At 34.6% G+C, this 17,994-nt stretch overlaps 2 protein-coding genes across 4 annotated transcripts in view; both read right to left on the bottom strand.

The window, feature by feature from the left end:
- Positions 1-17,994, bottom strand: part of LOC127849572 (uncharacterized) — a 247,385-nt gene that overhangs the window by 175,100 nt on the left and 54,291 nt on the right. The gene's annotated exons all lie outside the window — the stretch shown is intronic.
- LOC127849875 (death-associated inhibitor of apoptosis 1-like) lies at positions 941-17,896 on the bottom strand. The gene is made up of 5 exons (XM_052382626.1): positions 17,505-17,896; positions 16,287-17,144; positions 15,436-15,861; positions 1,515-1,862; positions 941-1,137 (listed from the first exon to the last, which is right to left on the bottom strand). The coding sequence occupies exons 2-5, from the start codon at positions 17,110-17,112 to the stop codon at positions 941-943; spliced, it is 1,797 nt and encodes a 598-aa protein (XP_052238586.1). The 5' UTR covers positions 17,113-17,144; positions 17,505-17,896.

Below are 17,994 nucleotides of genomic sequence, written 5' to 3'. Positions count from 1 at the left end.
TTAATTATAAGTCTTCCTAGTATTTGGTTTTAAATCACACTTTTTTTTTGTTACAGTCGTTAACTTTAGCAGATGAGTGCAAGGCGTCTTTTGACCGTCACATAAGCTGTATTTGGGTAAATAGGCACAAACCGCATAGGTAATGGTTTCAATCGTTAGCTTTAAGTAGTTATTTAGTTGAAGTGTAGTAGTTTAACTTTAATTATTATATTCATTCTACAATATACTATATTGAAATCCCTTCAACATTGAAGTACCTTTCTTTAAAAACAATATTTACAATATATAAACGTTTTTAATTTATTGCAGACATTGCATTTAGCAATTAGCAACGGCGTGGTATTTAAAAGCAAACGCCATGATTTTTTGCAAGTGACGTTATACACAGGAATATCCGAACATCAATACAAAATGTATATTTTCAGGGAGTCTTTTAATTTTCGGACAACGACCTCTGGGAATGTTTTTATTTTAAATTTAAATTTTCGGACATTTTTGTCTAACCGCCCATCAAACCCAAGTTTTAATAATCAGAGTTTTCAAATTCGCTGAAAGCCTGGTTAAAAAATATTTGATGCGCAACGTAATTTCGCAGTAGCATTTTACCCGAATCGGCCAAAAAGCTGGTCAAGCCGTAGTGTTTGATTATATATGCTAAGAATAAGAATATATGTATACCTATGTCAACAAACGCATGGTCAAGTTGTTTCCCATGGCAACTTCAATCATTTATTATCATAGCAACATTGCAAAAATATATATATTACATGGCCTTGTTCAAAGAAAAGATTACATCCTTCCAATGCAAGATAATTACTACGATTTTATCCCTCGAATAAGCTCCTTCTGCGAAAACTCCGATTCTAAAGGAGTTGTACAATAACAAATACATATATTCTTTTATTAAGGAACATATACCATTTGATCTTTGCTTTACCTATCAAGCCCAGTATACTTTAACTTTGCTTTCAACTGCCGATCTGCAAATGGGACAAGTACTGATTGATTTAGCACACTCTTCACAGGTTGCCAGGTGGCGACAAGGAAGTAAGGTAACGCAGACCTCCCTGTCCATACATACTGTACACACGCGTTGTTCTTTGAGTTTCTCGTTCTCCTTAAGTGCATAGTCGACATCTACAACAAATATTACACATCTAATGATTTTTCATCAAGCAACATGAAATTGATCTCTGACGCTATGCCTTATTTTAAAAACATAATTGAAGAAAATGTATATATAAGAACCGCACAAGGGCAGAACTGAACCGTTTCCTAACAAGATATCGAAAAATTAACGTACGCTTCGCACATTTACATACTATAAAGACTCGAATGTGTGAGTGTGTGTGTGCGTGTGCGCGCGTGTGTGTGTGTGTGTGTGTGTGTGTGTCTGGACAAATCTCAAAACATGACGTTGAAGTCGATTTTGGAATGGTTTTATATTTATATAATTTAATGTTACAGTTGTTCAAATAAATTCTACAATACAAAACTAAACGCTTTGATCTCACCTGAAGGAATACTTGCTGAGGACAAGGAACTGGAGTTAGTATTCAGTCTCATGTTTTGTAAACGCCTGTTATTAATACTGCCAGTATTTGATTCCCCCACGCCCTCCATAGCCAGATCCTCGATGCACAACTGACCCTTGGAGGCCCCCGCCTCGTCACTGGGCTGGGCTACTTGCTGACCACTACCTGACACGGCAAATGACCCGTTGACAAAATTACTCGATAGTCTTGAGTTTGCATAGGTAACGGTGTCTGTGAGTCTTGCATGAATTTGGGCTAACTGCCTCTTCTGTGTCAACTCCTCGACATATTTTCTGATATCTTTCGCAGTTACAAGGTTCAAGACACCTGTTTCAAAATGATGAATGTTATAAGAATAACTCTTTGCATTTTGTGATATAGAAACAGCCACAAGCCAAACCTTTTTAATGAAGCCTAATACGCTGATCATAATAACTGCAAGTATGTTTACCGTATGTGTGTAATGCCACCAAGACCTGCTCATGTGTATATCTATAGTCATTCAGTGCAGCCAGAACATGTGGACGCCTCAAGAGCTCCTGGTTGCTAGAGACTCAACGTTTGTTGTCTAAGTCATAAATAAATCATCCAAAATATAATGACTGAAATACTCTGGCCACTTAACCACTTACGTGTCATAAATGCTGGCAATAATGCAATTTTAATCATAATTATTTTTCCGTGCGATACTAGTTATAGAAGAACGCTTATTCATACATGTTCAAGTTGGAAATCACAGAGAGAACTTCTCAACAGTAGTGGCAATTAGTCAAAATATCAGCCCCACTCAACCACTTTAGTATACATATACGTGTCATCATTGACTGATGCTGAATATTTAAAAATCAAACGGCGAGATACTTGGTATGAAAAAACAATTCATACATTTATATTGACATGTTTAAGTACTTTTGCAAGCAAGAATACGGTCGGATAAAACATTATTATATTATACTAGAATATAATCATAGAAGTACAAAGCTTAAATGCAAACGCACATTTGACGCAGCTTAATACAGCCGGATTAAACCATATATAGTCCTAAAGAACAATACAATAATTCAATAGTTGTTATCATCCGGCTTTCACACAAGCTGGTCATTAATTCAATATTAGAAAGATGTATGTCTGGTCTCATAAAAGTCACAAACATTCAGTTTTAATTCTAAATGATTTCTAAACTACACTCACCGCGCCATTTTTGACGTTTATGACGAATTGTTCGCCCATCTGTTGTCTCACAAAGCCGCACTGTTGGAACCACTTTGAATGCTCCACCCATGGAATGTCGTCTGGGACCCAGTCGTAGAGTTCTCCTCCGCACCAGTAACACTTACAACGATCACCCTGACCTGTATAAATTTATTTTAAATAGTACAATCATGCATTTAAAACCGAATCGCAGCTCGCATGAATTTTCTTTACACAATGACACACATAATGCTTTTATACATTATTGGTATTGATTCATGTACACAGCTTGCTTCCAATAAAAAATAAAGATGTCATATATATCAGAAGATATATTTCAACGTCCCCATGTACAACAGTCCGGCGGCAGCCATATCTCGCTGAGTTTGTCTCATCTGTGCAGGCCATCCCCTGTAAGACCGCAATCTTGTGTGTTCGTCCGCCCAGTCCCGATATTTTGGCTCTGTGATCACTGCTGCAACTCCTTGGTTTTGATCAATCGAAGACAACGATGTTACAATATTTGACTGCGATAGCGCAACTGGATTAGCAGTTCTTGTTGGAATTAAAGTCGTCTGGTGGAAAGTGGAAGATGGCGGAGATGAGAATACAAAGTTTCCAGCTGCAGTCGTTCTCTTACTATCTATTTCCTTCAACGTTGTTTGTCGTGTTTTTTGCTGAACTGATGATGGCAATGGTATATTTCCGCACTCATAACCAAACGCAAACGGACATTGGGGACCATATTTCCTGTGTTCATTAGCCACAACATCACCTGGTTCAAAGCTAGCTAAACTCGCTCTACAGAATACACACTGAACCCGATCTGATACATGTAGGTACATAAAACCTTTTTTAGCCAATTCTTCCTTATTTACATGAGCCCATTGTGGTCAGTCATGGAATGTTGTGAGTCTCTCACTCTCACGGTAGAAGTGAGAATAATAATCCCGTGGGTCGGGGGCATAGTTTTCTGGCTCTTGGTCGTCAGTGTTATCATTATCCAACTCCTGATGATGCCTATACAGTCTGACAATTGGTGCAGAGTCTTCTTCTAATTCGTGATGTGTTTGTAGCCCATGTCGATTGCTGGAAAAACTTCCACTCTAATTTCCACTTGAACTGGTTGATATCAAACGTATTTCCTCCATTTGAATTATTATTAGGAATGAGTAAATTATGACGATGCACCCTGAAATGGACGAACGCAATAAAGATTCGGAAAAAACATGTTTCAAATAGTCCTGACGTAAACATTTGAAAATGCACTTCGACTTTTGTGGAAACTTACAATATGTACTTATTTTATTGAAACTGAAACACAGAATATCCAAATCTCTATTGAATATGAATTTTCACTACAAAAACTTCCCGACAATCCGCGTTATTTTGAAACCCGACCTTACCTAATGGAACCCGCCGACCCTATAGTTTTTCCGTAAAAATGCATATTTGTTAGTTATTTAAGGCACGCAAAGTCCGAATAGAAATCAATTTTGTATACGGGGGATATCTGTGTATTTCAAGCGTTTCATTTGCAAAAATATTCAAAGCAAACATATCGATGCCAATGGGTTTTTTTTCCCAAGTATTTACCGAGCGTCTCGAGTTGTTTCTTAACGTCATTATATTTTGTTTAGTTATTACACGTTACAACCAAACCGGTGTTTCGTCCTTTTAATTATCATTTTTATTTTATTTTAAGTTATTTGGTAATTAACGTATGACGAAAGACGTAATTATGAAACTGTCGAAAAACACCACTTTTGGCTGTGGTTTTATTGCGACAACGATTGTAAAGTTGTTAATTTTTACATTAAAATATTTGGAAAAGAAACACTTATCAATCGAGGTTCTACGAATTCAAAAACAATTGTATTGAGTGATTGTCAGAGACTATTTTAAACCTGAATAGGAATGAAATGTATCCTTCTGAACACCAGTCATTCGATTTTATAAATCGTTTTCTGGTCTGAATAGTTAGCATGCCACGAAATGCATGCATTTGAATATGATGGTTTATAGCTAATTTTGTTTAAAGGATAAAAAAAGTAAAAGGTAATTGCGAATTGTGTGATTTGTATTGTTCGAAGCACTGGATTGAAGTTGTAAGTGACGCCATTTTCTTCAGTTTTCGTCGCGATCGGATTCTTTTCTGGTGTAGAATTAAGAAAATTGGCACGAGGTGTATACATGATATTGGTCCGGTAGACTATTTTGTGACAATTTATACTAACAATATGTCTTATTTAGACAACTACAAATCTTATAACACAGAAGTATGTTTTGAGTTGTTGCTATTTCGACCAAACTGCAAATAGCGTCCATAATATTTTCCCCTAACCCAGCTGTTCGCACTATTTTTTTCGCCTATAAAAACACCCATGCAATTTTACCCCATCATCGATTTTCATCCTCTCAAGCTTAAATCAAGCATAAATAACAATAACAATTCGAATGTTTGCTGTATACATGTAATGTAAACATATAGCAAACTATAAAGACGTACTTTTTTTATAGAAAAGCACTCATTTTATTCTAATATTTCTCCCAAATGGGCTTTATGCGGAGTATGCGTTTTACAAACTATTAGAGACAATTCGGATTACTACCGCATGATAAAAGAACTTGACTGGATTCAATTATTAAAGACAGAATTCCAAATGGCTGAACACAAAAGCAGCTTCCGATTTAGTATGGCAGGATTATAGGCAATAGTGTAGGCCAATACGAGATTCGTGTAGATAATTTAAGTAGCGATAACTTTTTTTCCTCAGAATTAAACTATTTTGAAAATACATAATTCTCCAACAATAGTGCGTGCGAGCGTAAGCATGTGAGGGGGTGGATGTTTGTGGGTGTGTATATGAGTATATGTGTGGGTATATATATATATATATATATATATATATATATATATATATATATATATATATATATATATATATATATATATATATATATATATATATATATACACATATACTCATGAACACAATACATTGAAAATTAACATCATTTAAAAGATTTAAATTGGAATTATTATAATTAATTTATTATTAATCATATCCGTTTGTTTTAGTGTTTATAAATATAGTCAATAAGAATTAATGTTGAGATATTGTATTAATATTGATGACTACAAAATAGGAATTTTGATTGTGTGAATATTATTTTAAGGCTGATACAGTCAATACCTGTTTAATTATTATAGTAATAAGTGTTCTCATTTTTATAGTTATTGTTATTGATATAACAATATAATGCTATTGTAATTATTATTATAATCATCAAATTCGCTTTGGAGAAATTTCAATGGGCAGGAATTTCTTATCAAGTATAAGAACCATACAACAAATTGCCATCAGTATGTTATTTATTTTGGCGCAATTGTATACCACATGGTAATGTATGACGTCATGACGTCATTATTTGTCATATTTGACGCTGTAAAACATTTGCTATATTGATTTACTTGACAGTTATAATTATTACCTGATGTCTTATATAAATGATTATTAATTATTTTTTGCTATTTCCTCGTCGAAAAAGAAATTTGCAATGTTTTAAACTGTTACCGGTGAATATCGAACTGTTGACCGGTCAACAGCTTAAACTGTTGCCCGCTGGAATAATGACGTCATTTCGTCAAAAAATGACGTCATTTTACAGTTAAACAGTCAAAATTATTCATTTTATCGATTACTGTTTTGTGTAAATTAAAATTTAGTTTGCTGTTATTTCCATGTTGGAAATTTGATCAGGTAATAAAACTCTTATTGCATGGATGCTTGGTGAACAGTCAAAACTGTTGTCCTTCTGTATCAGGGCTGACATTTGGAACTGTTGCCCTCGACTTTTCGGCCTCGGGCAACAGTATCAAAGTCATCCCTCATACCTTGGGAAACAGTTTTGACTGTTCACCGCGCATCCATGAAATAAGTCTATACTATGAACTCATATTCATATTTTAAACTTTGGTAAAGCCAATTTGGGCGAAATATTAGAATAAAAGATTTTTTTATCCATGAAAATGTATATCTTTATCCCTACTGGATATATAACTGAGTATAAAGACAGAGATTAATTTATTTAAATATGTTAACTGTAAGAAATCTGCAAGTCAATAATCCCATTTTTTATTAACAAAAAGGTTTGATTTTAAGTCAATTTAAGCAAATTGTATGAATGCCTTGATTAAATGTCTTAATTGACTATCTCATGATATTTTTACTCAAATATTGACAAACATTACTTAAACATAAAAACCAAACTCATATACGAACCTTCGTTTAGAATATTTCCTTAAATAGACTAATACGATTTCTTTAACATGGCACGTAATTATGTTTATATTTGCTATAATCGCAATCAAAACACCCACTTTATGTTGAAACAGCTTAAACACTGTGAAGAACTGTATTAATATTCAAGTACACCAGTTTCGCAAAATGTTTTATTTAAGATTCTAACACGGCAGGGGACTATTTTCCTATAGACAAAGAAGGAAATCAAGCGTGGGTTATTCTGCAATAAATTATGGGCGGAGCTTAATGTTTCGAAAATAGTTCCGAATAAATAAAGAAAATATTGCAGTAAAATGCACGTGCTAAAACCCGCTTTAAAAGAAATGTATTAAATGTAGCACGTATATAAATGAAAAGAAACAACAAATTGTATGTTTGGTGATAAGTGGCATAACCACGCCTACAAAGAATGTTATTTGTTAGGAAACGTAATTCAGAAAACATTTATAGCATGTCAGCTTTTCAGTAGCATCAATAAACGTGACGTCATTTAGTTTCTACGATTGTTGTTCTCAATGAAAGGGACGTCATTTGCAAAATATTTATGAAAGAAAACGACGTCATATGTTTGAACATTTCAATGACGTCCCTAAATAGTGAACTTTGTACTTAGAAGGGTGGAGTATTGAAAAATATAGTTCACGTCCAAAAGCTTGAACCAAATCAATCAGAATCGTGTTAGAATTGAAATAATATTTATCTACGATGGTTTGTTGTCGAATAACCAACAGTAAGGAGTATAGATGCGTGTTATAAAATCACTCGTGCTTCGCACTTGTGATTTAATTCCTACGCATCTATAATCCTTACTGTGGGTTATTCGACAACAAACCATGATAGAAATTTTTTATTTCTTAATTACACGTAGTGAAAAAATAAATGCATTTATTTTGTAGCGTGCTCCTGCGATGTATTTACATTTGATAATCATAACGGCCATAAGATTCGTTTAAAATTGAAATAGTATGTATTTTAATTCCACTTTTTTTGCCTTTGGCTTTAAAGGACTTTTTTCGCAAATGGTCGAAATGAATTTGTTTAAAGCGTTTGTCATATATTCAGAAAATCAAAGAACACTATAGATCGGTAAGTGAAATTAGTTTGGTGGATTCATACTGAATATGCAGTTTTGGGTTACATTTTGTTACAACACGTCGATCAGGTTTCAAATACTTTACATTAAAAAAAACTTGCGAAAGGCCGAGTCGTTTAGTCAATAGCTTTTCTTATCTAAAGGCCACTGGTTCGATCCCCACTAGAGTCAAACATTTTTTTTTAATGTACCTCTTAAATAATATTCTTGTTGTAATAAGAGAGCTCTACCGTAAATCGGTTAAAATTTAGCATTTTGATGCATTTACTAACGCACTTCAAACAATGCCTAAATCGTTGAACAAGTGCCTCTAACCAGTCGAAATAGTACAGTCGCAACATAAAACTATTAATTTCTTCTGCAAATCTACTATTTCGTAAAGCCCTACAAGGGTACAGATTATTGGAAGTTTATTAAAAAATACAACAACTCATAACCATTGTACGCACACTAATATGAATATATTGCGTTTATAAAACAGGCCTCTGATAGCCGTCTCGGGCATTCTAAAGTTGACACAGCCTGATTTAAAAAAACTAATTCATGTGTGTTGCGGTCATGATTTAACTAAGTTTGAAACGTTAACATGTTTAATAGATAAACATGAGCACTAGAAAAACAACCTAACATTATTATGCAAAAACACAGAAAGATAAACTTACTTAGAAGATGTTCACTGACGGTGTTCGTATTTAAACGGGTATCCTTAAACGCGTCAATTGTATGATTTAAGTATTTAAACCTGTAACAAACACTCAATCTCTTTCACGACGGTTATTAACATGTGATACAACTCTGCTGGTAGATTGGTTACGATCGTAGCTTCAGATTTCTCGTTTTGCGACATAAAGGTTGCAAAATACTGACTAAGATGTTCATGTAGAGGACAGTACTCCCTAAATAAATCAAAGCGTATTAAATGAATATATCACATTATGGTTCATTCAAATACGTGTTGTTGTGATCTTTTCCACACAAAAAGTTAGGCAAAGCATTGGTATGCACTTATATAGTCTCGTCATGTTTTAGATTTGAGACTACAGATTGGACCAACGCGGTTCGGCAGATCACCTCTCCTCTGGATAGAAGCAGGTATAAAAGGTGAGAAAACTGCCCACTATTATTTGTGTCAAGTTCTTTCTGGCTTTTTACAAGACAAACCTTATTTTATTGCTTAAATGAATTCCGATAAGAATATGCTTTCAGTAAAGGTTCGGTTATGGGGGTATGTATCTGTAAAATGTTGCATTTATTTTCATTTAATTACATTTGGACAATATTTAGTAAAGTGTGACCCTTAAATTGCGTACTGCTTCGTTTATTAGTCGAAGACGACGATAACGATGGTGATTAAGAAGAAGAAGAAGAAGAAGAAAGAGAAGAAGAAGAAGAAGAAGAAGAAGAAGAAGAAGAAGAAGAAGAAGAAGAAGAAGAAGGGAAGAAGAAGAAGAAAAAGAGGAAGAAGAAGAAGATGATGATGACGGCGATGACACTAACGATGATGATGATGAGGAGGAGGAGGAGGAAAAGGATGAGGATGAGGAGGAGAAGGACGATGACGATTGCGATGTCGATGATGAGAAGGAATACGAAAAGGAGGAGTCGGAGGAGGAGGATGAGGAGGACGAGAAAGAGGAGGAGGACGAGAAAGAGGAGGAGAACGACGACGAGGACGACGATGATGATATTTATGATCATGGCGACGGCGACGACGACGCCGCGGCCGTCGACCAAGACCACAACGATGATGCTGATGAAGAATGTGTTGATGAAGAAGGTGATGATGATGATGATGTTGATGATGATGATAATGATGGTGATGATAAGGCGGAGGACGTAAACCATGCTATTAATGATGATCACAACGGCGACGACGACGACGCCGCCCACGACGACGTCCATGACCACGACGATGAAGCTGATGAAAGTGATGATAATGATGATGATGATTATGATGATGTTGACACTGATGTTGACACTGATGATGATGATGATGTTGATGATGATAATGATGATGATGACACTGATGTTAATGATGATGATAATGATGATGATGATGATGATAATGATGATGATGATGATGATGATGATGATGATGATGATGATGATGATGATGATGATGATGATAATAATAATGATGATGATGATGATGATGATGATGATGATGATGATGATGATGATGATGATGATGATGATGATGATGATGATGAGGATGATGGCGACTACTGCTTTAAACATCATATTTATGACGTTTGCAAGTCATAGTCATCGCGTGCTCACGTCATAGCTTTTGGTTGCGCACGTCATAGATATCGGTTGTGCACGCCATAGCATTCGAATGCGCACGTAATAATTTCGCGTGTGCATTTCATAGCTACAGCGTGTGCACGTAGCAGAGTCCGCTTAATAACAGATTTCCTAAGTCACCCTTATGCCAACGTAGTAAGGCCATTTTGTTTTGATTTTATTTCACCGTAAACTTCATTTTGTAAAACCTAGCTAGACATATTCACCCAAACAAAAGCACGTGTTTCGAAAAATCCATTTTAATTATTTGAAGGTCATGTAATAGAATTATTAATACAATATTAATAGACAAAGTAATAAGCGCCGCGTGATTAAACAAATGATTTTTAGGTCATATAAATCCAGCGTAGCTTTAGCAAACCCTGTTCATCCGCACATTCAGGTCAGGAGCTACAACGTCCGATCATAAAACCTCATGACATGGCGTGACTTAATAGCGGACTGTCTTGCTACTGAAGAGCAAAAACGGAGCTACGCTGGCCGTATTTGACATAAGACACATTTCCGCATACCGCGGGTCATTGGATCTTAATAATGTGTGCATTTCTTTAAATGATATTTACGAAAAGTATTTAGATCTACATGGGATTATGATCAGGCTGTTGTATATTGTCAATCTTATTAATTACATAGGACATTTGACCTTAAAGGGATCTTTTCACGCTTTGGTAAATTGACAAAATTGAAAAAAGTTGTTTCAGATTCGCACATTTTCGTTTTAGTTATGATATTTGTGAGGAAACAGTAATACTGAACATTTACCATGGTCTAATATAGCCATTATATGCATCTTTTGACGATTTTAAAACCTAAAAATTATAAAGCGTTGCAACGCGAAACGATTGAATAATTTGGAGAGTTCTGTTTTTGTCGTTAAATTTTGTGAAACTACGAAGATTGCTTATATAAGGTATAAAATACGTCATGTATGTGTACTCGGCGGAATAGCTCAGTAGGCTAAAGCGTTTTAACTTGAGGACTCTGGCAGGACTCCAGGGGTCACTGGTTCGAAACCTGCTCGGGGAAATGTTCTTTTCCTTTTTTTAATTTTATTCTTGATTTTTTACTGGAACTTTTACGATCCAATGTTTACATTTATCAATATAAAGCATTTAATGAATAAGTTAAAAAATGCCAAAATCTGTGAAAAGGCCCCTTTAAGACTATTTATCAGTTTTATTGTATAGTATGACAGCAATGTCAATACAAAAGCGATGCATTTTTTTGGTAAATCGATTGAATATTCACCACTTTGTCTCGACCATCGGCCTTAACGACCTATGTCAATTGCACAGACGTAAAAATGCATCATACTACTACTACTACTACTACTACTACTACTACTACTACTACTACTACTACTACTACTACTACTACTACTACTACTACTTGCACTTCCACTACCACTACCACTCCCACTACTACTACTACTACTACTACTACTACTACTACTACTACCACAACTAATACTACTACTACTACTACAACTACTACAACTACTACCACCGCCACCACAACCACTACTACTCTTACTACTACTACTACAATTTCTACTACTACTTCTACTACTACTACTACTACTACTACTACTTCTATTACTACTACTACTACTTCTACTACTACTACTACTACTACTACTACTACTACTACTACTACTACTACTACTACTACTACTGCTACTGCTACTGCTACTGCTACTGCTACATCCACTGCTCATGCTGCTGCTTCTGCTGCTGCTGCTGCTACTTCTACTGTTACAACTGCGACTGCTAATGCTGCTTCTGATACTGCAACTGCTGTTGCTGCTATAAATACTACTACTACTACTACTACTACTACTACTTGTGCTGCTACTGCTATTGCTAATGCTGCTGCGGATGATGATTAATATTAATATTAATTATAATAATAATAATAATAATAATAATAATAATAATAATAATAATATTATTATTAATATTATTATTATTATTATTATAGTAATAATAATAATAATAATAATAATAATAATTATTATTATTATTATTTTCCTTATTATTGTTTTCGCCTTCATGAAATCTTATTCGATTTAAGAAATTGCGAAAAAATTCCCATTGGAAAATAACATCCCATTCAAAAAAGTCCCAAGGGATTTTTACTAATTTGAAAAATGTGCTTTTTTTAATTATTTAAAAATAAAATGTTTTGACCACATAAAGTGATTATAACATCCTTAAATAAGGTTTACATACTTAGATTTTTGTGACGTCATCGCTTCTATATTGCTTTAAACGACACGCTTTCACTATTTTAGGCTACATGCTTAGGTAATCTTGTTTATAGCGTTAACTTTTATAAATATTTTCTCTCTTACGGGCGTTTCTTGTTTGATTTCTTGTTTATTTTTAGCAGTCGTATAAACAACCAAGCTAGGTAAAATGGATCTTTTACACCCATTATTGCTGCTTCTTCCTGTATTTGCGCGATGATGATCTGAACTATTAACTTTATGCTGCTATATTCTTAAATCGTTTTCTATGAGAAGGGATGTAGTTGACACTTGTTCGTTGTTTAATTTCATCGTTCCTAAAAAAGTTGTGATTCTGTTGCTCTGGTCTCTTTCCTACAATTGAGTAATTAAATGGAAATTAAAATGAATGCGTTTTAATTCCCTTTTATTATTTTTTAATTTGAGTTGCAATGCTATGAGGTTAAATTGTACACTTATATTTATCATGTATATTGCTGAGCCAAGTGTGACGTTGAGCGCTCTAAAACCGGTTTAAACCCCTAATGCTTTGCATTTACCGTTCCAAGGCGGAGACCCAAGCTTTATTCTAAAATGTGGTTATGTTGTTTTATATTGTGCTGTTTTGGCGATTGGTCACTTGCCTTAAATAATGGACCAATTAATTGTATATAATAAGAATGCAATACTGCTCCAGCAGCTGGAGTTTCGCTTCTTTATAGTAATTCAAACACGTTTTTAAAAATGCAAAAAATCCCATGGGACTTTTTTCCCATCCTGAAATTATGGGGAAAATCCGATTGGAAAAATCCTATGCGAAAACGAAAAATCCCACGAGGAAATGAAAAAATCACATGAGAAGACCAACTTTGCTACTAAATTTCATAGTGAAAAAAAAACGCATTTTGTAAGCAAAAATAATCAATTATTAATAAAAAACAAAACTTTTATCGCATGCTTTATCACAAAATAGCAAATCTTCAAGAAAAATGGTACTTGAGTTTCGGTTTTGCAATTTTTTTTCGGTAGCCGTTATTAGTGGCCACATTTGTTTCTATAAAATGTATTCAAATCTCAAACTTAATATGTTACCAAATGTTTAGCCCAATTTGTTGAATATGATATGGTAAATTGCAGTTCATTAAAAATTCATATTTAATAAAAATTGTTGTCATAAAGGTATGAGTAATAACTGTAAATATTTTTCTTACAGGTGTACTACACCATAAATGTATGTATGCATTTGCAAGATTTAAAGATCGCTATTTAAGATAATCGTTACACCGTTAGTAAATAAAGGTGTATGGGATATACATCCTCAGTAATTTAATACCATACGAGAGCGAAGGTGTATAGTGAGGGTGTATATCCCATCCACCGTCAGTTACTAACGGTGTAACTAATAATCTTCGTAACTGTACTTTTCACAATGACTTTATTCAGAAATAATGTAAAAATTAAGCATTGATATAGATTAACATAAATTAAAAATATAAAACATGTGTTGAAAGATTGTGCGTGTAATTCTATAATGCAATAAATATAATATAAAAAATGACCACTTTATGTATTATTTATGTATTATTTAAAATATTTACTATAAAAAAGAGCGAAACAATGCATACCATTATGAAATCTCTGTATTTCAGTAAAATATCAAAATAATGCCTAAATAAATAAACACATTAACAACAAGACAATGTTCAAAAAAGGAAAAAAATGTAAACGAAAATAAATATAAAAATATCACACGGTGATAGCAAGAGAAATTGTAAAACTAGATTTACGGATACCATGAGTAAAGTGGGAATCTCATTTTTTGGTACAAACTGAATAAAACTGCAAAATTCACTAACAATGATAAGACGATCACAATAATAAATCCTCTACAAATATAAGAAAAACATATACTAGACAACAATAAACACAACTTTTTCAATTGAAGTAAATGTTTCTTGTGTCATAAATTCTTGTTTATAATCCCGTGTCTTTAATATTTGTGTAATTCCCACTCTAATATATATCAAAATCACGTAAAATCAAGCTTCAAACACGTTCTTAGAACTATAAAACATATTCCTTGTATAATCCGCAGTCTGTGATTACAATATATACACAACCTAAGCATTAACAAAACAATCAATGAAACGACTTAAGAATTCGGACCAAAAATTAACATATTATTTAAATGAGTATTGCACTGAGGACATTTTATATGCATCTCCTCCTCAGTTTTTTGTATTGCATGTAGCCCGATAATATAGGGTAGTAGTTTTGCCTTCACACCTGTCCAGATATTATAGGATATATTAGTATAAAGTCGATCCTAAGAAGTCCAGTAGACATTCACTTTTTCATTAAACCGATGTCTGCATTAAGACATCTATCTAGAACAGCAACACAATCTTCGCAGGTTGCCAACAGCAACACAATCTTCGCAGGTGGTCAGGTAACAACACAGCATGATCATGATAAACACTTTGTCCATGTAGATCTTGCACACACGCTGTTCTTTCAGCTTCTCGTTTAGTATTGGGCTCTCAAAATATGGACCATTGAAATAATGTGGTGAACCAACTTGAGATGAAAGCATTGAGAAATGCAGACTACTACTAGTAATAAGAGAGCATATCTATTGAACAATATTGTAACCAGAAGTGTTTTAATATGTTCAAACCGTTTGGTGAATGGCAATTTTGGATCATCATCGGGTCAAATGACTATGTTTCCTAAAGTTCGACTCACCTTACAGAACTCTGGTTGAGGGTTATGAACTAGAGTCACTAGTATAACTCTGATTTTGCAAACGTTGGTTATAAAGCTGGACAGAGTTTGGCCCATGGCCCAGCCCTTGATCGTCAGCACTTGACTGACTTGTGGCATCATCCGTCGCATCACTGGGCTGGGCGACTAGTTGACCGTGTGCTGTCATGACAACTGAACAGTCTGACCGGTTGACCAAAAGACCAGGTTGGCTGGATGAAAAAATTGTCGGTCTTCTTTGCTCTTGAGCTGCCGTCTGCTTCTTATTTGTAAACCCCTCTCCGTGTTTGATGTTCATAACATATTCAATGCCTTTCTGCTGCCTTACAAACCCGCATTGTGGAAACCATTTTTCATGCTCTATCAATGGTATGTCGTTTGGTTCCCAGCCATGAAGTTCACCTCCGCACCAGTAGCACTTACACCGATCAGCTTGACCTACCAAAGGTAATAAATGCACGTAAGCCCTTTGACTTAATACGGAAGTGTCTTATTATTTTCAATAAGCACGGGTACAGTCTGGCGATCAAACATGTTGAAATTTTAGAACGTACACGAATATATAATTATTATATCCACAGTCACGCCATGTATATATAAATCATTAGAGTTTAATTGACTCTAGATTGACAGTGAGCGTAACCAAGGCCTAATATGCATTCCATTTAATTGTAATTTAGCATGTTTTTTTTTAAATTTCAATATTGTTTCGGAAAAAAAGGTAATGCATTTTTATTTTCAATTCGCACAATTCTCCAACTCATTATATATAGTGTAACATATGTCTTTTCTATTGTCTACAACACGTATCCCTGTGAAAACTAAATGCGAAATATCTCATTTAAATTAACAAGGTTTCTTACCCATATACAACAAGCCAGCAGCTGCCAAGTCTCTCGGAGTTTGCTTCATGTGTGCAGGCCATCCCCTGTATGACAATAACCTTGTGTGTTCGTCAGCCCAGTCACGGTACTTTGGCTCGGAGATAGCGGCTGCTTCTTCTTGATTTGAATGAATTGAAGACAGAGTTGCTGCACTTTGTGATTGTGTGACGAATACAGCAGTATCAGCTAAATTTAGAGTTGAAGTTGTTTGAAACAGGCCTGACCTAAGCGAAGAATTAGCAAAATTTCTAGCTGCAGTCGTTCTTAAAAGGTTTGTTCTATTCAATGCATGTTCTGGTGTTGCCTGTGAAACTCTCGTGCCCGACGAAATGGGTATATTTCCACATTCATATCCAAACGCAAGAGGACATTCTGGGCAATATTTCCTGTGCTCATTTGCAATAACATCACCTTGTTTAAAGCTACCTAAACTAGCTCTACAGAACACACATTGCACGCGATCAGATACATGTAGGTACAAAAACCCATTTTTGGCCAATTCTTCCTTTGTTACATTTGCCCAATGTGGCCAGTCATGGAATGTTGTGAGTCTCTCGCTCTCACGGTAGAAATGAGAATAATATTCCCGTGGGTCGGGGGCATAGTCTTCTGGCTCTTCATCCGTGCTTTCGTCGCCCATCATCCAATCTTGTAGGCGAGTATTAAGTGTCACTATTGGCGCTGAATCTTCTTCTATATCATCATATTTTCCAGCAGATAGTAATGGTAGGTCATGTAAACTACTGGTATAGTCCCCACTTGGAAAGCCGCTAGAATTACTTGATTTAAAACTAGTTTCCTCCATGGTTCTTACTAAAAGAACTTTTTAAAAAGCACCTGAAATGAGAGATTTATTTATATATCGTATAACGAATAAATGACAGAGCATATTTTGTTAGCCGGTTTATTCATTAATTTGAGAAGTATATATTTCAAAATGATTTTAACAATTTTTCACACACTGCATGTTTTATTGAATATCAACGGAAATTTTTACTTGCGGTCATGTTAATCATTCCGACCGCTTCAAAAGCAATTATCTTCCTCGAGCTCCAATATGTATGCCCCATTCTCTCATTTTGGAAGTACTTTCTTACAACATACATGATTCGTATTTATAACGTTTCTTAAAACCACGTTTATATGTTAACAAAATTTCGATTGAACTGAGCAGAATTACTAAATAAAATTACTTACGTGTATTTAACAAATAAGATAATCTTGACTTCTGTTCAAGTAGTAGTTGATTAAAAACAGTTTATATCTCCGTCGTATATCCACTGCGTTATGAACTTGGTGTATAGAGCTACGTTATATAAAGTTAAGTCAGTCACGTAACGAGTAATCGAGAAGTTACGGGAAATTTCCCGACCATTTTTCCAGATTTTAAAGAGGTTTTCTCCCCTTAATGTTTCTGGTGTGTCGTGGCATGCACATGATAAAAAGAGACATTAATGCATCTTTATTATATTACAAGACGTTTGGATTTACATTTTATTTCGTACTAATTAAGAAAGTAAAATGTACTAGTTTGTAGTTAATTACATTTAACGCTTTCTATACTAAACACATGTCTGCGTTTATATGGCTTTTAAATCAGTTAGGTACGTGCCATTTACGAGTGTATGTATTTACATAAACATTGAAACATCAGTTTATAGGACAAGTGATCCATATTCCGCTCAAG

Source organism: Dreissena polymorpha, chromosome 11, assembly GCF_020536995.1.
Source record: "Dreissena polymorpha isolate Duluth1 chromosome 11, UMN_Dpol_1.0, whole genome shotgun sequence".
In the NCBI taxonomy this organism is placed as follows: domain Eukaryota; kingdom Metazoa; phylum Mollusca; class Bivalvia; order Myida; family Dreissenidae; genus Dreissena; species Dreissena polymorpha.
Note: the sequence above shows the minus strand (reverse complement) of the source record. Positions and strands in the feature narration are given on the sequence as shown.